At 49.8% G+C, this 24806-nt stretch overlaps 1 protein-coding gene and 1 long non-coding RNA gene across 3 annotated transcripts in view; both read right to left on the bottom strand.

Moving 5' to 3' along the window:
- HIP1 (huntingtin interacting protein 1) overlaps positions 1–6231 on the bottom strand; it is a 137582-nt gene extending 131351 nt beyond the window's left edge. Inside the window, exon 1 of the mRNA XM_028109802.2 lies at positions 6065–6231. Within this exon, the coding sequence (XP_027965603.2) occupies positions 6065–6184 (120 nt within the window). The 5' untranslated portion in view covers positions 6185–6231. The remainder of the gene's footprint in view (positions 1–6064) is intronic.
- Positions 6232–7166: 935 nt separating this feature from the next.
- On the bottom strand, positions 7167–9944 carry LOC114214437 (uncharacterized). Of its 2 annotated transcripts, XR_003610419.2 has the most exons (4): positions 9794–9944; positions 9510–9617; positions 8918–9046; positions 7167–8398 (listed from the first exon to the last, which is right to left on the bottom strand). It is a non-coding gene; the product is annotated as an uncharacterized LOC114214437 (long non-coding RNA). The 2 variants fall into 2 exon arrangements; XR_003610418.2 differs by lacking the exon at positions 8918–9046.
- Between the last annotated feature and the right edge of the window lie 14862 nt (positions 9945–24806).

Raw genomic sequence — 24806 nt, forward strand, 5'->3', positions numbered from 1 at the left:
CCAGGTGCCTGGGATGCCAGGCCACTTTCTCTCCCTTCCTGGTAATAACTTCTAGCACAGAAAGGCCCACCTGAAGCAGAAAGAAGCAGAGAAGCTCTGGGAAGTCCACGAGCCGTGTTGGGAATGCTTATAAAGTGTTCTGAACTTCACGGAAATTCAAATCATCGACCGTGAGCCCCGATTCTATCTCTAAAGACTCTACAGGCTCCCTCCTAAATGGGGACCCTGGGCGCACAGGCCCAGCACCCAGGGCAGGCATTCAGTAAGAATTAATCATCAGAGAAATCACAGGAGACAGAGGGAGGATCTCCAAAATGTGCAAAGGGAAAGTAAAGTCCACTGCAAGCAGAGGCCTGCCTGCAGCACCCAGGCTCCCCGGAAATCCGCCAACTGTTTCACATTCACACATTTGGCAAACAGGCCCAGTGCCTGCCTCCTGCAAGGGCTCACTCAGCACGGGGAGCCAGACCCTGCCCCTAAGAGCTTCCAGTCTGGGAGAGAAGCCACGGCGCAGACCTGGATGAATGGGACAGACATACAGTAGCTACGGGCCCCTGCTTGCTGGAGTACCTGATCAGGCTGGAAGCAGTCTGCAGGGGCTGTCTAGTGGGGGGAGGCAGTGAAAGTTAAGGCCTGGAGAGGAGAGGGACCAAGGGACCCTTCGGTGCCATGTCATGCAGGGTCTCTCGGGAACCAACCAAAGGTTCTTGAAAAGGGGAAGTTCCAGAAGCAGTGTTGGGCTTTAGAGACAAGCAGTCTGGCCCCTGGGTATTTGGGAGGCAGAGAGGATGGGATTACAACCAACACAGGCAAGAGGTAGTAAGGGCAGGAACTGCACGGAGCAAAGGAGCAGTGGACAAGAGAAACATCACAGAGCACCATGCAGCGGGGAGGACAGAGGAAAGGGAGGACTGAGAATGGATGCCTCTCCCTCTCCCACTCCCCCTGCTTGTGTTCCCTCTCTCGCTGTCTCTCTCTGTGTCAAATAAATAAATAAAATCTTTATTTAAAAAAAAAGATAATGGATGCCAAGGAGATAATGGGGACTGACGGGGACTGACGGGGACCAGACGCTGGCATTCAGAGGCAGGGAAGGCCCGAAGTAGAGTCTGGGGCATGTGTGGTTTATTTGGGGGCAAATGACCCATAGGAAGCGGTCACACAGGCCAGGAAGTCGGGAGAAAGAGGTGGGGAGGTGACGTCACCAACACAAGAACAGAAACTGTCAGATGAGGGAAGCACAGAGGAAGTGGACAGAAGGTAAAAGATAAGTGGGGTGAGGTTAGCACCTTGGGGACCCAACTGTTAGCGAGAGGAAGGAGGAAGAGAGCTGAGGGGGCCAGGCAGTGACTCAGGGATGGCAATCATGCACAGCCAGGCCCTGGGGCCAGTGCTCCTGAGTTTGGGTCCCGGCTCGGACCCTTCCTTCAGAACCTTGAGCTGGCTAGTAACACGTCTGAGCCTTGATTTCCTCATCTGTAAAACAGGGATCGTAATTCTTAAATTCATTCCAAGAACTGAGAGGTATGGCTCATTTAAGGCCTTTACCACGTGCACATAGTAAACGTGGTGAAGGTCAGCTGTTCTCACCATTATCAATGGGAGGAAGCCAGAGGCATACAAACCCACAAGCTCAAGAAAGCTCTTAGCATCCTTTCTACCTTTTCAATACCAACGAAGTGAGCCAGCAGGGATCAGGTGGGAAGACAGCGCCTTCCGTGTTAGAAGCCATTCCTGAGCAGCCAGGGTTGAGAAGCACTGATCCCTCTGGTCCAACCCCACAATTTTTTCAGCAGGTGAATCAAAGGCTGAGCTGAAGATGACGAGAGAAATGGCAGAGACAACCCCTGACTTACACACGGAGAAGAGGATGTGGGCTTGGTCATCAGATTTTCGGAGCCCTGGCTTCTCTGTTTACTCGTTGTGTGACCTTGGGCAGGTCACTTGGTCTCTCTGAACCTGAGCTATTAAACAGGATATGGCCTTAAATCACCCAGCATGTTTCTAGTGCCCACCAGGCCCTCCGTAAATATTTCTTTCTGTCTCTTCTCTAGAATCCAACTTTCCTGGCTCTTCACAACTCAGGGTTGGTTAGGATCCTGTTCTCTGTGGTGGGCTCCACCCAAAGAGATTGGGACTAAAGGCTCTGTTGTTTCCAGAGTCTCATCGTCTCCTCTGATCTTAGCAATCACTGGCCAGAGAGCAAATTTCAACATGCACAGGACGACCCAGGGCTCCCGCTGAAATGAAAGCTCTCATTCGGTAGGTCCTGCACCGCTAACAGCTCCCGAGATGTCAACGCTGTAAGTCGTCTGTCCTCTGTGTAGAAGATCCTCTCGGTGGCCGGTCCACCTCCCTGCTGACTCATGAGCTCCTCCAGGCTGGTCTCTATCTTACTCATCTCTGTGTCCCCTCCACGCTATGTGCTCACTAAATGGATGGTAACAAAAAAATAAACAAACCATAGAGAAAACCATTTTCCGGCTAAGTAAATATAGACAGGGTATTTGGTGTGTCTACAAGGGTCAGCCCTCCTGGTTCATTCCAGAATTACCCTCCCAGCCAACATGAGGACATGGGGGGGGGGGAAGGGGCCCGGAACCTGGAGTCCTGGATCTGAATCCTGCTTTTCGATCATCTGTGGGGGCCCCAGGCAGGTTACCAAGCTCTCATCCATAAAATGGGCGTAGTAATACCCAACCACAGTGTAGCACCAACGATAGTGAAAACGTGCTGTATAAACTATAAAGTGCTCCAGGCAAGGTAACTTTCTCCCAGCAGCTTTTTGAGGGCAAGAACCACTTTTCATTCCCCTGGAGCCTGAAGGTGGCTTATGATGGGCTGGGTGAGGGACGCAGCAAGGGTCAGGTTGGAGATGGGGGCTGCAGCAGGTGGGTCTGGGGTGGTGTCCCTCTGGCAGGGACACTGGCCTGACCGGAAGGAAGGCAGAGAAATCACAGTCCTCTGATGGGCATGGGGCAGGGCTCCTGACTGAGAGTGCAGGAGACAAAGTTGAACCAGGAGGGAACTTGGGGCCATTCGGAAAAAGAATCAAGTAATTACAGAAATCCCCAGCTGCCCTGAGCTGAGTTACCCTCCCAGGCGAGGGCTTCCTACTGGAAATAACCAGTCACTGTCTACCCCCATCTACAGCTGGATCACCACTAACACAAGCCTCAGGAATCTGAGGACACAGGTGAGAGAGCAAGAGCAATCTTGCCCCCATGAAGCTCCTAGTTTATTGAAGGCAACACAGAGAACCGGTGACCATACAAGGTAGCAGGTGCTGGGGGCTGAGAGGTGGGAGCGGCCAATTTCTGCTCCTGCCTCCACCTGGGCCACTGAGCCTCATCTGCATTCACCTCCAGATGTCTCCTTTACTGGTCCCCATTTCTGGAATGCCCCCTCCCCTCCACTCCATCCTGCAAGTGACATCTCTTGCCAATTGGTGGTTAGGTCCTGGTGACGGCTCCCAACCTCTCCCTACACCCATGGCTAGGACTTTCTGCATGTGGTCTCAGTCATTATCACATTACCTAGGAACATTTCTGTCCCCCTACTGAAGAGTTCACCACAGCCTGCACCATTACTCACATTTGTGCTTCCTTAGGTCTCCCTGGATTATAGCAAGAATCACTGAAATCGTGCTCCAAAGTTTACAAAAATGCCTTCACACCTATAATTTCATTTAATCCCCATACTAAACCTTCAGGGTAAGTATCTTTATTTTACAATACGGAAGCCTTAGAAAGGTTTGCCCGAGGTCACACAGCCTATCCATGTGCCTGGCTATAAAACTCAAACCTTTTCCAGCTCCAATGCCAGTGCTCTGCGTGGTACTCACAGGCAACGCGAGGCAGCGGTTAAAGGTTGGGACTTCCGCTGTGTGACCTTGGGCAGGTGACTTAACCTCTCTGTGCTTCAGTGTCCTCATAGAAAATGGGGCTGATACCCACCTCCTAGGTCCTTGCAGGGATTAAAGAAGGTAATACAATAAAGTACTTAGAACAGTGCCAAACAGTGATAATTGGCTACAATTATCAGTACACCTTGGCTGATTCTCATGGTCTCTCAACTCATTAAAATTTTTTTCTAACTCATTTCTGTATCTCATAACACACTGGATACATTTGAAGTCCTCAAACAAAATGAGCTTTTGCAGATTGACCAATGCCAAGTCTTACGATTGTTTCTCTTTTCTTCACGCTCCCACCTGCCGCCCCTTACGGTTTGAATAATAGAAAAACCCTCTTTCCCTTCTCCAGCCTGCCTCCTCCTCACTCCCACCCCACCCTCCAACAAGCCAACTGCAAGTGTTCCACATGTAAAATACACTGGCAAACAGTGCCTTAGGGTCTCCTCGTTGGGCTGTCCCTGGATAGCGAGGGGACACGCCGGCCCTGGGTGGAAGCTTTCACAAACCTAATCGCCATTGCTATAATGGGTCAAAGTTGTATGCGTATTCCTCTACTGCTCCAGTTTTTCCTTATTTGAGACTCCAGAAAGGCTGGGTTATCGCAAAATAACGTCTATTCCTTTTTCTTTTCCATTAAAAAAAAAAAAAAAGAGGAAGAAGAAGGCTATTCACACTGCCTCCTGGAGCAAGAAGCCTCAGTTAACACCCACGGTGGACAAGCAGACGGAAAGCTGCTTTCTTTGCAGGCGTCCAGTCCACAAAGCCAGAGGAAAAAAGTCTCAAACTCAGCTGGTCCCTGGGAAGCCGAATGAATTGTTGTCTTTCTTACTGCTCCCATCCCTCCCTGGGGTAGGATGACCCGGGGAGGGGCTGCTTCCTACTTTCCATCACAGAGACACACCTGCAACAGGCCAGAGGCATCTGGAAAGAGGATGGACTTGTCCGGGTGAAAAGCTTTACTCTCTTCAAGATTCCATACACACAATACTTTGTCAGGTCCTCACAATCTTTTCTACCTAAAATCCCAAAACCCTTCCTTGACATTGTACTGCGTATGGTGAGGAGAAGGGGTGGGGGTGGGGGGGCAGAACACAGCAGGGGAACCAGCCTCTGGCAGTGGAGGCCCAGCTGGATCTTCAAAGGTTCCACCCTAAGCGCAAGAGCGAAGAACAAATCTGCCCATACAACTTTGGCACTGGGATTAAGAGAAGTGCTGTGCCCTTTGAAATGGATTTTGCATACAAACGAGCTGATGAACACCAGAAACATGTCAGCTTTATTCAGTTAAATCAATACACCAGGCATTCAAACTCTGAGGTAAAAATGGATTGTGGCTTTTTGTTGATGCCACTGGGGAATTTTGGCCCCCAGCCCTGGTCAGGCTGGACAAATAGGGCAGTCTGCCTATTAGCTGTCAGGCAGATCTTGGGGGATGAAACCAAAACCCCAAATCAGGGCTCTGGGCACCACTGGGGAGCTCATCCTGACCAGCAGCCGGCTGTCGGGCCAAAGGCCTGACCCTGGCCCCTGGCCGGCCCCCTCCTCCAGCCCCCATTTTCCAAGCTCGGCCACACGTCGCATTTCCTACATTCCTTCTCGCCGCCCAGACCCCTTTCAGCCCGGTCCTCGGAGGCCAACAGCTGGGGGTGGTGTGAGCCAAGCAAGAGGCAGCAGGAAGGGGGTGCTAGGGGTGGGGGGAATGTCAATGCAACCCAGAAGCGATCGAGAGGGGAGAAAAGGGGTTCCCTCTTCACATCCCAGTCCAGCGCTCCGCTCTCCGCCGCCACACTTGCGTCTCCGCGTGGCCCCCCAGTGCGCTTCCCCTGCCTAGGGGCACCCCTTCCATTCGGCCCCTCTTCCGTTCCTTCCGCTCTCACAGCCCCTGTGACCCCTGCCCTGCCCCGCCGCACGGATCGTGCCAGCTTCTAGGAGGCGCCCTGCCCTTCTCCCCAGGCCAACTGGGATGCCCCCGGGTCCCCGACCTCCTCAGGCTCGCCTTGCCCTGCGCACCAGATGCTCCCTCTCGCGGCCCCCTTGCCCCGTCCTCCCCTGGGCCTGAAGACCTCTACTCCCTTCAAAGCCCCTCCCGGACACTGCTTCTCTCGGGATGCCCCAGCCAAGCATACCCCGGGGTCCCCCGGTCCTCACCTGAGTCCGCTCGAAGCTCTCCCGCTCGGCCGCCTCGATCCCCGCGCCCACCCCGCGCCGGCTCAGCACCTTGGGCAGGGGGTTGGGCACCTGCTTCATGGAGCTGGCCATCCGGTCCATGTCGCCGCGCGGAGCCGAGTCAGGGGCCCTCCCTCGGCCGCCCCGGGATCCCCTCGGCGCCGCCCGCCCCGCCCTACCCGCTGGGATCCGGCGCTAACGGGACGGCTTCCGCCTCCCATTGGCTGGGGGCGCTGCTACTCTCCCGAGGCCCCGCCCCACCCAGAGGCTTCCCCGCCCGCCCCCGCCCCCTCCGGAGCCCCTCAGCGAGCCCCGCCCCCCCAGGCGATCCGGACCGCAAGGCGCGCCGTGACCGGCCCGGACGCCTGTCAGTCACCGGGCCCAACCGCCTCCGGCGGGGGCGGGACGAAGGGCGGGGCCGGGGCTGCCCTGACCTGCCCTCGCCCGCCCCTCCCCCGACGCCCCGCGCACCGCCCTCCCCGCCCCTTCCCCGCCAGCCGAGTGCTTCTCCGCGCCCCGCGCTGCGGGGTCCCGGCTGGTGGGCGGGGGTCACGCGGCCTGGAGCGCCTGGCCTCCCGCGGGGAATACGGGCCGCCTGGGAATTGCCTGTGTAAGCGGCTCGGGCCGGGACTGGGGAGCGCGGGATGGACCGGCTCGGCGGCCGCAGCCCCGGGGAGCTCTGCCCCCATGCCGGGGTCAGCGTCCCGCACCCAGTTCCCTCTGCTTCCTCTCGCGTCCTGACACTGCCCTGCAGCCCTGCCCATCGCATTTGCGATGATCGCCGACCCGGGGGCGCCGGGCTGGGTCGGGGGAGCCTTCCGACACCTTCTCTCCAAAACTCCGGGTCTGGAACCCGCCAGGACGTATTCGTTGGTAGAAACCCGTTTCTGTTTCCGTTTATCCGCGGCTCTGGGCCACCCCTCCCATCCCGCTTCGATGTCAGCCGAGGTACCGACAGGCAAAGGGAAGTGCGATCCTTAGCGGAGACGCTGGAGAAAGTTAGAAGTTCCCCGTTAAATGCCAGTGTTGGGGTTTTGAAGATAAATGCTTTGAAACTCGAAGTCAAGGAAGGCATTAATTTTTTTTTTTTAACTAAGAGCTTTTGATAAAAATTCACACATTCGATGGAGAAGCGAATAAGGGGGTGGGCCTTTGCAGGCACTAGCGAACCACTGAAGGCTTTTGCTCAGACCTGCGCTTTTGGGGGCTGGCGTTATGTGGACCAGATTATGGGGGCGAAGAGGAAGGGAGGAAACCAATCGGGAGACTCCCGCGGTAGGTGAGAGACACTGAGGGCCTACAAAGGAATGAAGAGAACATTCTTGTCCTCTGGGACGTTATGGGAATATGATTGGATGTAGGGAATGGGGGGAGGGAGGAGGCACTGGTGGGGTCAGAAACTATAGAGGAAGGATTTAAGGGGGACAATGTGATGGAGGGATGATTGCCTTGAGGCTACATTTGCATAGCTAGCTCGCTGGTTTCACCTTTTCTTAAAAATGTGTTTATATGGGAGGCTTTGTGAGTGACTCCCCTTGGGTTTCTCTGGGGAAGAGGTGAGCTGTCACCTAGTTTTCAAGGCTTCGTGTCTGGGAGGGTGGTGATGACAGTAAATGAGTAGGGAAGAACAGTAGAGGAGATGTGTTCCAGGAGAGGAGATGACTTCCATTTTGGACAGAGCAATGTCATCAGCACTGACTTGGCCAAAGGACAAATGATGGAAACAGGAGCCTGGGGTGGAAGAATCAGAGAAACAGAAGGAGAGCCAAGGCCAACGTGGGTGTATCAGCAAACTGGGGGCTTTGGGGAGATAGAGACAGTAGAAGAGGACCATGCTTGGGGGCTATGAAGGTGTGTGGGTCAGAGCGGCAGCAGGGAGGGGATTGCTAACTGGAAGGGCTAATTGAATTCAAGAAGGAATAGGCATACTACGGTGTGATCTAGAAGCGGAGGATCAGCCAGGGAGGGTGAAGAACCCAGTGGGAAGCTGTTATCAGCCCTAGACCTGAAGGGACAAGGGGAAGGAGTTGTGGACCAAACAGTTGGGTGCTCTAGTCTTGGGAAAGGAGGCATCTGACCAGACCTGTGGCTCTAGGTAGGAAACCAGTCACCGGGAGACACCAGTGACTCTAGCTCTCCGGTCCTCTAATTTCCTACTTGCGCCTTCCATTGGCCAAGCCTAGTGGGAAGAGTGGGGGGAGGGGGCCAGGATGATGCATCATACTGTACTGTCTCCATCCCTCCTTCTAGGCACCAAGCAGAGTGGAGAAGAGTAGAGCTGGATCTGGCCCAGCACAGGGGCTCACAGGAGTATGCCTACAAGGAAAACAGATGAGATCAACATTGATATTACCTCTGTGTGCCTGCACCCGCCTCACACTCTGGATCCTGCTAGAGTGATTTATGACCCTTTGCCCAGAGTTTACAGCTTCAATAAACAAGGGCCCTTTAAACAGGGATTAAGGGATCAGCCTACTTCTTACTGGGATAAACCAGAGTAGGAATCAGGAATTTGTGGTTTGGAGGCACCCTGTGGAGAAACACTCAGGCGAGTTAACCTTCCTTCGTAAAACTTAGAGTGAGTTGAAAATAAGGATTCCCCACTTGCTGCAGCAAGAAAACCCTTTGCCAAGGGTTGAGGGAAGGCCTCCCCCAGGATATAAACTATAGGACTCTGCTAACTTCCTTCAGCTCTTACCATCTCTCCCAGCAATATAGGAACCAATGTCTCCCCCTTATCCGCAGTTTCACTTTTTGTGGTTTCAGTTCCCACAATCTGAAATGTTACATGGAAAATTCCAGAAATAAACAACCCATACAATTTAAACTGCGCACCGTTCTGAGTAGTGTGATGGAATCTCGCATGTCCCGCTGCTCGGTCTTGCCCAGGATGTGAATCATCACTTTGTCCAGCGGACCCACACCGTATACCCCACCGGCCTGTTCGTCACTGTATCACAGTGCCTATGTTCAAATAACCCTTATTTTACTTAATAATAGCCCCAGAGCACAAGAACGACGATGCTGGCAATTCGGATATGCCAAAGAGTAGCTGTAAAGATGAAAGCTCTCTACTTAAGAAGGAAAGAAAAAAAAAATGTATGCTGAAATTGCTAAGTTCAGTGGTAAGAACGTATCTTGTATCCATGAAACTGAAGAAGGAAAAAAAAATTCTAGTGGTAGTTTTACTTTTGTTAACCTCTTACTGTGCCTCATTTATCAACTAAACTTTGTCATAGGTATGTATGTAGAGGGAAAACATAGTATTTATAGGGTTCAGAGCTACCGGTGGTTTCTGGCATCCGCTGGGGATTTTGGAATCTATGATAAGGGGGGACCTCTATATTACACCTTTTGGAGATGCCCGGTTTCTGGACATGGAAGCCTAATCTCTGGGAAACCCACAGAGGGATAAGCGTCTTATTACCTGTCTCTCCATAACGGGTGAAATTGGTCCCTCCCCACACCTAGGTTGCATCCGATTCAGTATCTGGCATGAGGATATATTAGCTGGTCACATTATTTTTACAGGTTCCTGGAGCCCAAATACACATGTTTTAATAAGATATAATTAATATACATTAAACTGAATATATTTAACGTATACATTTTGATGAGTTTTGACACACGAAACTATCACTACTATCAAGATAGTGAACATAGTTATCACCCCCAAACTTTTCCTCAGGTCCCTTTGTAATTCATCCTTACCTCCTCCTGAAACCTTGTGTCTAAGCAAGTACCGATCTGCTTTCTGCCCCTAAGAATCAGGGGCCCGGCGCCTGGGTGGCTCAGTCCGTTGAGTCTGACTTCTTGATTTCAGCTTAGGTCATGATCTCAGGGTTGTGAGATCAAGCCCCACTTTGGGCTCTGGCCTGGGTGTGGAGCCTGCTTAAGATTCTCTTTCTTCCTCTCCCTCTGCCCCTCCCCCCCCAAGAAAAAGGAATTGAAATTTAAAAACAATACTGGATAGAATAACAGCAAAAATAGGTGTGCCTGGCTGGTTCAGTCAGTGGAGGGAGTAACTCTTGATCTCTGGGTTGTGAGTTTGAGCCCCACCTTGGGTGTAGAGTTTACTTGAAAATAAAATCTTTCAAAAAAAAAAAAAAGGAAGTACTTAAGGATAACCTTGACAAAAGATGTGAAGGACATGTACACTGAAAACTATAGAACAGTGCTGAGAAAAGGTAACGACTTAACTAACGGAGCGATATACCATGTCCATGGATCTGAACCTCAATGTTGTTAAGATGCTAGTTCTTCTGTGGACTGAATTTACAGCTTCAATGCAGTTCTGATCAAATGTCCAGCAAGGTTTTTGTAAAAACTGTTACGATGATTCTAACGTTTGTATAGAAAGGTAAAAGAACTAGAACATCCAAAACAATTCTAAAAAAAACCCAAAACACATGTCAAGAACTTACATTACATGATCAAGACCTATTATGAGGCTACAGTAATTAAAACAGGGTGGTATTGCTGAAAAGGCAGCTATGTCAATCAATAGAACAGATTAAAGAGTCCAGAAATAGGCCCACACATATATGAGTCAGTTGATTTTCCACCAAGGTGCAGGGAAGTTCAATGGAAGAAAGATAATCTTTTTAACAAGTGGTGCTCAAACAATTGGATAGCCATATGCAAAAATAATAATGATTAAAAAATAAGATAATATTTAAAAAGGAACCTCGGACCTCCTGGGTGGCTTAGTTGGTTGGGTGTCTGACTCTTAGTTTTGGCTCTGCTCATGATCTCATGGGTCACGAGATCAAGCCCTGAGACGGGCTCCCCACTCAGCACAGAGTCTACTTGAGATTCTCCCTTTCCCTGCCCTTCCCCCCAATAAATAAATAAATCTTTAAAAATATATGTATATATATAAAAAGGAACCTCAATCCTTTCTTCACACCATAAATATAAATTAACTCAAGATGGATCACAGACCTAAGTGTAAAAATGAAGAGGAGACAACTTATAAAGGAAAATAAGAGAAAAATCTTAGGGACATTAGGTTTGGCAAAGGTTACTTAAAAGCGTGAAGTATAAAAGGAAAAAGATCAATAAATAGAATTTCATTCCAATTTAATACTCGTGTCCTTCAAAAGACCCCTACAAAAATGAAAAGGAGGGGCGCCTGGGTGGCTCAGTCGTTAAGTGTCTGCCTTCGGCTCAGGTCATGATCCCAGGGTCCTGGGATCGAGCCCCGCATCGGGCTCCCTGCTCCGCGGGAAGCCTGCTTCTCCCTCTCCCACTCCCCCTGCTTGTGTTCCCTCTCTCGCTGTGTCTCTCTCTGTCAAATAAATAAATAAAATCTTAAAAAAAAAAATGAAAAGGAGGACATAGGAGGGGTAAAGGTATTTCCAAAACATTCACTCAACAAAGGGCTGTACCTAGAATTTTCCAGGTATACATTTTTAAAGTTTAACCTGATTTGGGTTTTAAATTGTTCACACAGATCATGATGACTCAGGCACAAAAGCACGGTGTAGGGACCACTAGGGGATTTAGCGACAGGGATCAGAGCCTGAGCTTCTGTTCCACTGCCCTTGAATCATGGCTTCTTGGGCAAGTTACTTAATGTCCCCAAATGTAAAGCAGGAAGAGTAAAAAAACAAGCTTTCATTCACCCAGCAGACATTTGCTAAGTTCCTACTCTGGAGGAGGCACAGTACCAATAAGGTTAAAAGTTTACTGTTTGATCATGGATTCACATGTTCTAAAAAAAAAAAAAAAAAAAAGGCATATTCTACCCAAGGAGGTAAGTACTAGAATAGAGCTATGAGGGTTTCTTCAGATATTTGGGGGCTGAAACAAAAATAGGATCCTGCTTATGCAAAATTATTTTTTTTAAAGATTTTATTTATTTGAGAGAAAGAACAAGAAAGAGAACGTGGGGCGTGGAGAGAGGCAGGGGGAAAAAGGGAGGGGGAATCCCAAGCAGACTCCACACAGGTGCTGGATCCCGAGCTGAGCCGAAACCAAGAGTCAGATGCTCAAGATCTTGGAATGTTCATGCCCGTACTCGAAGCATTAAGTATGTGTGTCTGTGTCTGTGTCTGTTTGTCTGTGTGTGTAGGGGATCACCAATGCTTGGAGGGAAGGGTGATAACCAATAGGGGGGAGCAGGAACCTGCCAGGAGTGGTCTGGGGTGCCCCACACCCGACCAGGGTAGGTAAGCCGGAATTGGGCGCCTATCCTGGTTGAGTCAGGAGCTAAGGCAGCACCTGACACGGGAGCCAGGGGCTGCATCAGATCGGGAGCCAGGGAGACAGGAACCAAGCCAAAGCCAGACAGGCAGCCTGCAAACCAAGATGGTGAGTCAGCCCTGGATGGACCCCAGGGATGGACCAGGGTCAAGCGCCTGCAGGGCAAGCCCATCTCATTCTGCACTAGCAAAATAATGCCGTTGACCAAAATGAGGAGTACTTTGAGGAAAGATGATGAGTTCATTTGTGGACATGCTGAGGTTCAAATGCCACACGGAGATGTCCATTGGGCTATTGGAACATCAGGAGGACCATGTTAATAGATGTAGTCATAGCTGTAGATGTAAGTGGGGGTCACCCTCTTAGAGATAACAGGGAAACTCCATGCCTGAATGAGAGAGAAGGACTCCAGACAGAAACTTGGGGTAAGTGATGTGGTAGGACAAAATACTTGTAAAACATTTATCCAACAAAGGATCTATATCTAGAACACACCAAGTACACATTTTGAAAAGTTTACCTGGCTATAAGTTATTCACACAGGCTGGGATGCCTAAAGGAGCAAGCAAAACACAGGGATTTGCAATGACAGAGGTCTGGGTCCGAGCTTTAGCTCCACTGTTTTTAGTTGTCACTCAGGCAAGTGACAAGCAGCCACAAGAGATGGTCAAGGACAAGCAGCCAAAGCCAACTGAGGAAATGAAGTGGAGACTGAGAAGCAGAAGGAAGGCCAGCGAATTTCAATGTCATCAGAGTCCAGTCAGGAGAGCATTGCGGGAAGAAAGGGGGTCAATAGGAACGACTGGGGCGCCTGGCTGGTTCAGTCAGTAGAGCATGTGACTCTTGATCTCAGGGTTGGAAGTTCAAGCCCCACATTGGGTGTAGCGATTACTTAAAAATAAGATCTTTTTTAAAAAAAGTGTCAAAGGTGACAGAGAGGTCAGAGAAGGAAGGCTAGGAAGGAACTTGGAAGGTGGAGACACGTGCCTCGGAGCCAGGAGCTTGAGTCAATGGGTAGATGCTGCAAAGTTCAGGGGTCCCCAAGGTTGGATAATTCACTAGAAGAACTCATGGAATTCTCTGAGGGCCGTTACACTCATGGTTACAGTTTATTATGGTGACAGGATAGAGACGAAAAATCTGCCAAGGGAAGAGTCCAGGAGGGTTCTACACTCAGAGCCTCCAGCTGTCCCTTCCCAGTGAAGTTGTGGACAGCTTGCACTTCTCCCAGCAATGATGTAGGGTGACAACACGTTCAGGATATTGCCAGCCAGAGGAGCTCCCCCAAGGCTTGTGTGCAGAGTTTTATAGGGGTTCCATCACATAGACATGGCGGTCACCCGTGTCCTTGACCTTTAGTCTCCAGCCCATCCAGTGTCAAGCTGACACTGAGCAGCCCAAAGCCCTCGTGATCGGTCACATTGTTAGAGTGTCTGGTGTGGCCAAGGCTCCCAGGAAAACAAAGACATCCTTACCAGGCATGATATTGCAAGGGCTTCCAGATCACCCCTCAGGAACCGCAGGCAAAGGCCAGAACTCATGACCCTGAGATCAAGACCTGAGCTAAAGTCAAGGGTCAGACACTTAACCCACTGAACCGCCTGGGTGCCTGTTCTTTATTACACAGATGGTTGTAGTGAGTTGCAGTGAGTACTAAGGTGACTTAAATATGAGCCAGGATGTCGTCACTAAGACACTATGGCACTGCTCCAAAACACACGTGGGGGAAAAATGAAAGGTAAAGGGCTTGTGGAGATCTGGGAGGAGCAGATACACCGGAAGAGCAGGGCGGCAGGTGACTGGGTGAGCCCAGTGGATTTGGGGCTATGAGAGAGAGAGAAGGGGGTGACAGAATCTTAGGTTCCTTCCAGACAAGGATGAGTTTGGGGGAGGACTTCTACCTCAAGGGCGAGACTCCCCATCTGGTGGTAAGATTCTGAAGTGGGAGGGGGGTGTCTCTTCCTGGAGAGGAGGAAGCCAGGCACTGGGGGGGCCGGAGCTAATGGGGCCATCCAAAGTGGATGTGAGATTGCCCAGTGCAAAAGCCAGAAGCAAGTTTCCCCAAAAGGGAGACATCTATGAATAGGGGTGTGGCCGGAGAGCATTTTGAGAGGTGGCATCCACCCCCATCCATTCCCTTTCCCCTTGGCCTCTTACTCGGTGACATTTACTGCCTCAGGGGAAGAGAGATACCACAGAAAAGCAGAAAGAAATGCTTTGGGTTACAGAAGCCTAGGGTTTGAGTTTCAAAAGTCTGGGAGGGCACAATTATGCTGTAAATGATAGGTTGGGAAGAAGAGAGGATGGGTCAGGCTATCCCATCCCCAGACCAGGGAAAGTTCTCTGACCCGGGGTTTGGGGAGAGCCAGGAGGAGAGCGGAGTGCTCAGACACCCGTCTGCTTCCTGCAAATGGGCTCTTAATCCTGGCTCCCTGAGCTGAGTCCTGGGGATGGAGGGGACCCTGACATAAAGCCACAGAGAGCTTTGGAGAATCTAGGGCAGAGGGAATCCCCATTGTCCTTTCCTAGGCGAGTTCCAGTGCAGTATTAAGATCCTGGAGACCCAAAGTGATTTTAAGATGTGTTGACAAAATCTTTAATACTCCTCCTTTCAAAGGGTGGAGCCTAATTCCCCTCTCCTTGAATGTGGGTGGGACACACTGACAGTGGCTTCTAAGGAATAGAATAAAGGAGAAGTGACAGTCTGTGACATCGAAGGCCACCCGATAAAAGGCACTGCAGTTCATGGGGGGGGAGGGGGAAGTTAGCTGCCATGTCAGGAGGACACTCAAACAGCCTAGGGACAGTGCCCGCGGCAAAGAACTAAGGACTCCTGCCAACAGCCACGTGTGTGCAAGAGTCACCTGGGAAGTAGGTCCTGTAGCTGCATTAAGCCTTCCTATTGGGAGGGGGTGCTGTCACTTGGGAAGAGAAAAGGACCCTGATACAACAGGTGTATGTTACTTCTGCATGGGAGAGCTCAGATTCTTAACACATGAAAGCAGAACTCACAATAGCAGTGACCAGTGATCGTCACATGAGAACTACTTGCTTTAAGGAGACTGGGGGCTGGAAGGTTCTGCTCTCTCTTTCGGGAGTTTCAAGCATCGGGAGCAGACAAGGGAGGAGATGTTGGGTCTGGAACCTTCCCAGAGCCCAGTGCACCAGGCAGCCGGCCATTTCTTCCTGGGACAATGAGCCTGTACAACTGGGGAAAGCACAGACTTTGCAATGAGCCGACCTGCGGCCAAGTGCCAGGCCCACTTGCTCACTGAGTACTAATCACTTAACCTCCTTGACCCTCAACTTCCTCAGCTGTTAACTAATACCTACCTCGGTAAACTGTCAGATTCAAGGAAACAACGCTGTAGTTCTCTCTTTTTTTCTTTTATCCCTATAAATTTTAACTTTTACCAAAGTTGTAATATATAGTTTTAAACTATCAAATAGCTCTCTAAGGCTAATTAACAAAAATCCAACTATGTCTCCTCCTTTTCCACCTCCTCTCCTCCCCTCCACTCTCCCCTCCCTGACTCCCCCATTCCCTCCCCTTCCTGACTCTCCCCCTCCCTTCCCTCCTTGACTCCCTCACTCCCCTCCCTTGCTCCCCTCTTCTCTCTGCGCCCTGACTCTCCCTCTTCCCCTCCCTGACTCTCCTCTCCCAAAGACGGCTGCTTTCAATTCAGGGTCCCTTGAAAGCCCCAGGAACTCTAGAAACATCGCCTTTGAATTTCATTTGAAGGATATATTTTTAATCCTTTAAAAATCAAAGACCAAAATGTGCTCTCTACCGAATTTTGACATGCATGAGATCATCGATTGATTTTATACTAAATTCACTTGCACATTAAAAATTATACATAAATCTCAGTTTTATTTGTTTTTTATACTGTGGTTGGTTCCGTGTTAGGTTTTCATTTTGAAAATGGATTTCGAAGGAAACAACACCAAAAAGATTTGAGGGGGCGGGCGGGGCGGAGAGCCAGGGAGACTGGAAAAGGGACAGTCCCGGCGCGCGACTCGGTGTCCCGGCGGTGGCGGTGGCCCGGGGGTTGCGATGGGCGGGCTTGGGGGGCGGGGGGCGGTTTGCGGGCGGCGGCAGCCCGCACCAGCCCTGCCGGATGAAAACAAGGAGGAGAAAGAATCACCTAAAAGACGAGGAAAGTGGAAAAAGTTCACAAGAAGGACGAGACAGTAGAATCACAGAGCTGCTGTCTACGCGTTGCAGCTGCAGAGCTTGAAAATACCACCGGAAAACGCTGAATTGGTCTGCCTTTCACTACTGCTTCGTAAGGATACCAGAGGCAACACGGCCGATTAAGCAGGACGGCAGATCACTGTGTAAATTATTTCGCAGGAATATAAACGGAGGCACTTCAGTTCATCCGAACTTTGGGTTGAACCTGACTTTTTCTTTCTAATTTGTTGTTGTTTTTTCCCTTCTCAGTCTACATCTGGCTTCTTCACCTCTGGTTCCACCCAGTTACCAAATGGGATTGACTCGCTCAGGTGCATTACACCCTCCTTCTTGCCTTCTTCCGTCGACGTTACTCTGAGCTTGGATCTCGTAACCTCAACAATTCAAATAGCACTGCTCTTTCCTGTGCTGGATGTCAGACCTGTTCCGTACCACATCACCTTCACAGGGGGGCAGTAGCTCAGGTCAGCCTGTGAACTCACCTCTATGAGGACAGTCAACCACATTCAGGGCTTCCCAGCCGGAAGGACATGCAGAACAGGTGTCTGTCCAGGGCAGAGTAGCCGGCTTTGGGAAATAATCCCAACAGAGAAAATGTTAAAGAATTCGGCCTAGGGTTGATTGACTTAATACACCCCTTCAAGACTGGAAAAGGTCCTTGTGCTAAAATCCTGGCTGGCTGTAACCTAGCCTCAAGGCAACTTTTTGGTTAAAACAAAGGAACAATTGATGTCCTGGGGTTTTTCCTGCAGTAAAGTATAGTAAAGGGTAGAGTGGTATAAGGGAAAGTATTTCAGCCCTGGGATTAGATAGTCAAAGTGCTGACTTCTGATTGCCATAAATGATGTCACCGAACTTCTGTGGACCTGTCTCCTCACCTCTAGAAAGACCTGGAGATTTTCAGATTTGGCCATTTTGAACTATATGGGATAGATGAGGCATGGCCCCTCTTGAATGACGTTTTCCCTGAAAAGATATATGGCAGGATAGATCTTCCAATGTAAGAAAATATATTACAATGTAAGGTCATAACTGCTGCTGTGCAAATTTTGCTTTTTCTAGAAATTTCTACTTTGAATGATGTGTGTTTGTACCCCTTCCTTCTTCCTTTTCTTTTTTTTTCTTTTTCTCCTTAAAATAGAATGTTTAAATTTGACTTACACACACATGTCCTGGAAATCAAAGTTTCTACCCAGTACTTACTGCTGGTTTATTTCATGGCACACTTTTAAGGAGTGGGGCTGCACGCAAATGGGCTCTTGCATAACCGGAAATTGGAAAACTCAGGCGACTGACAGGGTGGGGGGTGGGGGGAAGACTCAGCTTTAAGCAACTGTTCTCAGTGCAAATTTCAAAGCTGTGGAAATGTAACTAGGTGTCTTTTATGAATATTTAGAATCTTAATAAATTGCTCAGACATTCCTAAAGTCCGTTAGTCCGTTTTTAGAAGATCAGACCATGCCATAGTGGTTTTTATAGTAGTTGTTTTAATTTGTATACCATGTCCCAAGTTAGGTTCTAAAAATAGTGTTGATGCTCTTTGCAAAGTGATTCGGTTAAAGCACATTAAAGGTCGTTCAAGTGTTTAAAAAAAAAAAGATTTGAAAACCACTGAGACAATCGTTTTGAAAATGCTTCACATGCTTTTAGATGCTAAGGGGAACATCACTGACCTTCAGAGAGCGGGAAGCAGCATCCCTCAGAATGACTGGAGCTACTGGAGCGTTCTCCTGAAAAGCAGGGCACAAATGCCCCTCACCTGGGGGACCTCTGATCCATCACATCTGGGAGCCCTGCTGTTGCAGTTTGAATCAAACTTCAATCAATCCAAGAATGCAAGACTTCCATCTCCGGGCTCCTTACTCTCCATCAGCAGAGGTCAAGAGGGAGCCCATGGTCTTGGAGTCCATCGTGGCTTCCCTGGGCCTCCCCAGTGCCCTCAGGAGTCAGAGGGAACCCTGCCCTCTAGAAGTAAACCGGGCTACCCTGATCTGCCTTCATCAAGAGGGGCCCGAAGAGAGCCCATGAGGAGTGAATCCTCCCTTGGCAGGGGTCAACAGTAAGACTCAGAGGAACCAAGCCACACCCTTCCAGGGCCCTTACCCTCCATTCCGGGGTCAGCAGAAGGCCCTATATGCTCTGGGTAAGCCTGCCCCCCTGCACCCCAACACTGGCCTTGCTCCACCATCTGCCTTGACAGGACTGATGTCACTGGGCCTTGTACCTGTGTTATGTCAGTAGCCCTGAGAAGCAGCCCAGACTCCCGGCTCACACCTGTCCCCGCCAAAGCTCTAATCACTACCCATTCCACCCATGCCCGTCTGGTCCCCATGCCCTACCTCTCCCCAGTTCTAGAAGCTCTTCTGTAGCTGGTGTCCTCCCGGCTGCTCGGGGTTGCTTCCATACTATCTTCCCGCCCCCTTCCTTCAAAGCTTCAGCCACACCGTCCAGCACTCCTCACTACTCTCCCCTCCCCCCAGTAACTGTCCCTTGGCCCTTACTTCCTGGCTGGATTAACCACACCTGTTACATTCTGATGCTTTTTCCATCTTGGGAGCTCACTGACCCTGCGAGATTACCCCTCCCTGTGTTGGCTAATTCCTAGGGGTAGCAAACAAGCTAATTCCTAGGGGTAGCAAACAACTGCAACTGCAACTCTACCTTTCACATACAAACCAACCACTTCAGACCCTACACCCCAACCCCTCCTCTCTGGGGCTCTCACACTTAGGACCCAGCTGCTCTAATCACCCCAGGGCCAGGGGCAGCCTCCATGACCCAGAACCCACTGAAATTGTTCAAACTAAGCCTATTACCCTGCCTCACCTGTTCCTTTCCACAGAAACCAGAGTAAAGGTTCCTGTCCACGTTTCCTCCCCAACCCTCTGCCGCCGACCAGCCCTGGCGCTACCCCATGTGGCCCAGGTTCTCTTGGGTTCTGTGAATATAACAAACCAACCTTTCAGTGGTGGGCTTTCCCTTACCTGTTGGCCGTTCCCTACCTAAATAACGGCAAAACTTACATTTCCCAACACTGATGGCATTAGCTTCCTGGCTCACTGCCAGTGTGGCCAACGTTACTCCTGTCTTGATTCCTGATGATTTCCATAGGCATATCAATGATCCCCCGACACCCCAGCCTCTCAGTTCCCTGTTCTCCACCTAATCTCAGCCACCCATTCCCAAACTCATACCCTTGACTTCGTAGGTACTAATCACCCAATTTTGTGCTTGCCTCTCACTGGCCACCACTTCCTGTCTTTCCGTCTTCCTCTTCTGGAACCCTGACTCCGGTTCACTGGGGCCTGCAATCCTTTGAGTCTACCACATTTTCTTTGCCCCACCCCCACCCTACACAGCCCCCCCCATTCCTTTCTCAGAGCCAAAGTCCTGACAGTAAGCCACAAGGCCCTACACACTTTGTAGTTCATCAACCCTGATCCCACCTGCCATCGCTCTTTACCTCATTCATCCTTCCTTCATTACACTGTCTCCTCTAACAAAACCACACTTCTACCCCAGGCCCTTTGCCCTGGCTATTGATGTTGCCTGAAACATTCTTCCCTCAGATCCCTGGAGGGCTCATACCCTTACCGCCTTCAAATCTTTGCTCGGATGTCACCTGCCTCAATGAGGCTTCTCCTGACCACGCCTAACCACCCCCTGGCCCCATTACCTCGTGCTATTTCTTTTGGAGTTCTTACCTTCTAACGCACTATCTAGTTATTTATTATGTTTGTTGCTTATCATCTATCTCTCCTGCTAAAACTTGATCCCTGAGGACAGGGATTTTTCTTATTCACCTCTGTATTCTCGGCATCTGGAAGAGTGCTTTGCCTATAATAAATGCTCCTCAATATTTATTTAATGAGTGAACAGCATATGGGCACCTTGTCCAACTTTCTCATTGCAATAATAATAAAAACAAGAGGGGCACCTGGATGGCCCAGTCGGTTGAGCATCCCACTCGACTTCGGCTCAGGCTGTGCAATTGAGCCCTGCATTGGGCTGTACGCTGGGCATGGAGCCTGCTTGGGATTCTCTCTCTCCCTCTCCCTCTGCCCCTCCCCACCCCCAAATAATAAAAACAAGAGAAACAGCAGCAGCAACTGACTTTGTTACTTGCTTCCTGTGTGTCAGGCCCTGTGCTCTCAGCTTTCTATGCATGATCTCATTTAATCCTCAGAGCAACTCTGTGAGCTCCACATCACGGCAATCTCCATTTTACTAGAAAGGAAATGGGTTAATGGAGGGTTCGTGTTCAAGAACTTATCTCAGATCTCCAAACTGATGAGTGGTGGCGCTAGGATCCAAGCCCCCGACCCCCTCCCTGCAGCCTGAGTCCCTGCTCTCAGCCACTGCCTGGGGCGTGCAGATCACGTGTGCAGTGTGCAGAAGCTCTCTGCAAGAGAAAACTGCCTCACATATGGGAGGAATGCCTGCGTGGGACACTGAAGCCCAGAAGACTGCTTGGGGCAGAGGTGCCCTCAATCAAGCACCTTGAATCTGCTGGTTGGGAGGAGAGAGGGGAGTGGACAAGGCAGCAAGCTGGCTCCTCCCAGGTGAGCCCAGCCAGCTCCTGGTGCCTCTCTTCCTGTGCTCTAATGCACTTGGTAGAAGCCTGGCTCCCCCGGGAGAGCCTTAATGGACCCACAGAGTCCCGGCTTCAGCTGAAATGGTGGATTAATAATGGAGGAGACAAGGTCATTAACAAGCAGAGCAGGGAGCTAGAGAACCGAAAAAGTGGCATTGGTTTCTAAGGATCCATCCACATTCTGGCCAATCCTTGGCTCCTGTCTCCTCAATCCCAGCTTCTTTCTGCTCTGTTCCAGGGTCCTCTGTCTGCTGAACCCCAAATCTATCTATATGCCTGGGTTCCCTGCCTGGCGGGAAATCACTTCACCTGGGTTCCCTTACCCCAGCTTCCGTCCCACCTCAGAGCCTATTGGAATTTGGGCGTGGGGGTTGGCTAGGGTTCATCAAAGGGCAGGAGCAGGTTTATGTAGGAAAAGCTGATGAAGCATTCTCAGATGTGACCCCCTCTCCATGTCCATTGAGAGATGCTGCTGTGAGTTTTGGCTTTATCCCTTCCTTCCTTTATCCGATACATTGGTGTTAAGAATTCACCATGCATCAGACATTGGCCCAGGCGCTGTATCGAAGGCTTAGTAGATTATTCACTGGGGTGGCATAATACAAGCAGAGGATTTGAGAATAGAGTCCAAGCACATGAGTCCTGGAGAGGACCCTGGTGGGCACAGCAAATCCCTCTGGATTTGAGCCCTGGGTTCATGGCTCCCCATCTCTCCTGTCCTGCCTGCTTCAGGTTCTTAGCATTTCTCCCACGGAGCATGCAGCAGTCTCCCTGTCTTTTAAAATTTTCACTAGCTTTTGTTGCAGTAAAACATGCGTCACAAAAGTTCCCGTTTTAACTATTTCTAAGTGTACAATTCAGTGGCAGTAAGCACATCCACAGTGTTGTGCCACCATCACCATGATCCATTTCCAGCACATGTCCATCAAACCCAATATACACTGTGTACCCAGAGACAAGGGGTCGCTCCCACCTCCCAGCTAGCCCCTCATAGTCTCGGTTCTACTGCCTGTCTCTACGCACTTACCTCTTCTGGGTCCCTCCTCAAAGTGGAATCACACAGTATTTGTCCTTTGGTGTCTGGCTTCTTTCTTCTGGCATGATGTCCTCAAGGTTCATCCATGGTGTCGCATGTATTGGCATGTGTCCTTCTCAAGGCTGAATAACATTCCATTGTATGTGGACCCCACGGTTTGGTTATTCATTGGTCGATGGACCTTTGGATCGTTTCCACCTTTTTGCTGTTGGGCACAATGTTGCTGTAAACACAGTGTAACCCTCCTCCCAGCCTGTTCTCCATACAAATAGCAGTCACAAGTTCCTATAACACAGATCTGATCATTTATTTTCTTGCTTTTTTTCAAATAAAGATTTTATTTATTTATTTGAGAGAGAGAGAGAGCACAAGCAGGGGGAGCAGCAGGAGAGAGAGAAGCAGGCTCCCCGCTGAGCAGGGAGCCCGATGTGGGGCTGGATCCCAGGACCCTGGGATCATGACCTGAGCCAAAGGCAGACACTTAACTGACTGAGCCACCCAGCTGCCCCTACTTTCTTGCTTACCGTCCACAAGGGGCCCCCAGTTGCTCACACGGTGGAGTCCTGATACCTTGGGATGGGCATTTGCGGCTTCATGATTCCTGCCCACCTTCCAGCCCCTCTGACCTTGCCCCTGTCGTGCTGTGTGTTCTCCAGGCACACCCTGTCCTTTCCAGCTCCCTGTGTTTCTGTGCATGCTCTTCTCTGCACACGGAAGCTCTGCTCGTTTTCCAAGACCCGGCTTAAACACCCAGCCTGCTTGGACCCCGAAAGTGAATGAACCCTACCCTCTGCCATGTGCCAGCATTTGCAAACTGTGTGTTGAAAGGAGCATGGGTTCTGAGGTCACACAGAAGGAATCAGAATTCCCACCTCTGCCGCTCGTTTGCTGGGTGACTTTGGGCAAGCTTCTTAACCTCTCTGACTCTCTTTCCTCGTCTCTAAAGTGTGTCATTGAAAGACGCTTTTCAGAAAAAGGCAAAAATCATGGCTTTCACACAGGTGTAAAAATGAACACATTAAAGATTTTATTTTACTCAGAATGAGGGAACAAGGCAGATGTTATAACTGGTTCAAAAGAGAATTTGAAAAGACACCTTTATAGGTCAGAAATATTAAAATGAATATGCAAATAGAGGCAAATTGGGTTTTCCACTCAATTGAACCTTTATTGAATGCAACAGAATCCATATGTCTACCAGTTACCTACACCTTACAGAGTTGCAAAATAGTTCCCATAGAATCAGAATCTGATAAAGCAGAACATTATTCTATTAGATAATGCATCTCTTTCCCTGCTTGACCTTAGTCCCCACCAATATATTTTTTCTTTTCTTTCTGCACATAAGGAAGACTGAACTTCTAGTCCCCTTTGTGGTACAATGAGTTGTGAGTGGGATTGACAGGTATCACTATGGGGCCAAAGCATTTTGCTGCTGGTTCAGGGTTCTGTTTTCCCTGGGGCTACAATCCTGAAGGCATGGTTGAGATGGAATCTCTGTTGGCCTGGATCCCTGAGGGACTCCATGAGCAAAGCTTCCTCCCCACCCATGTTCGATGTGTAGTATGAGTGGGACATAAACTGAGATTTGGGCTTACTTGTCTTGCAGCATAACTTAACTCATACTGACTTATCTCAAAGGAAGTTGTGACAAAAGCTCATTATGCAGGGTCCGGCATATAGATGTCACCCCATCACTGTTCTTACTTTTCCCAGCATTCCACTGTAATACTTAACTACCTTGTGTCATAATAACCTATTCCTAGGGGGTGTCTTGGTGCCTCAGTCGGTTAAGCGTTGGACTCTTGATTTCGGCTCTAGGTCTTGATCTCAGCCTCTTGTCAGGCTCCCCACTTAGCGGGGGGTCTGCTTGAGACTTTCCCCCTCTCTCTGCCCCTCTCCCTGCTCACGCACATACTCTCTCTTTCTCTCTAAAATAAACAAATAAATCTTTAAAAAAAATAATGTATTCCTGGGTCTATACTTCTTATTAGAACATGAGTGCCACAAGGCGAGAGACCATGATTGTTGGCCTTTGAATTTTGAAATAGCATCTGGCCACCCAATAGTTCATAACAAATGTTTACTAAATAAATAAGTCAAGTATTTATTGAAGTCGAACTCTGTGACTTGAGCAAGTTTTACACTTTTGGAGCCTTAGATTTTTTTAAATCTCTAAATTGGAGACAAAAAATTCCTAATGGATTTGTAAGGAATGGAAAAAAGCAAGGGGATGTGGGAGCACTTTATCATTTAAGGTTTTGTAAAAATAAGAGGGATTATTATGAATTAAAGAGACCAAGGCTCCCAAAGTTGGAGTGCCTCAGCTCAAACCAGGACTAAAACTTGAAATTTTGGTACTTAAAGGTACAGAGTTGAAGGGGCCCCAAGAGGCCCTTCCAGAAGTCTCCTCGGGGGCATCAATCACATGCGTCTACAGAGACCCACATGCGTATGCTCCTTTTTTGCCCAAATGGAACTACAGAATGATGATTCACTGCTGATGTCAGTGAGTCACTGGGGAGGGGCAAGTGTCTCATGAGACTCCCATCAGCCAGGACCAGTCTGAGAGACCCTTGGGAGCCAGTAACCAGGGGACAGAGCAGTGACGCCAGCCCCTGGAAGTCACTTTGGGAGCATATGCTACCCAAGTAGCTCAGGATTGCCCTCAAGGGACCAAGAGATTTGT

The sequence above is a fragment of the Eumetopias jubatus genome, unplaced genomic scaffold (assembly GCF_037043125.1).
Source record: "Eumetopias jubatus isolate StellerSeaLion01/CBP00866 unplaced genomic scaffold, mEumJub1_p1.0 scaffold_12, whole genome shotgun sequence".
Lineage (NCBI taxonomy): Eukaryota > Metazoa > Chordata > Mammalia > Carnivora > Otariidae > Eumetopias > Eumetopias jubatus.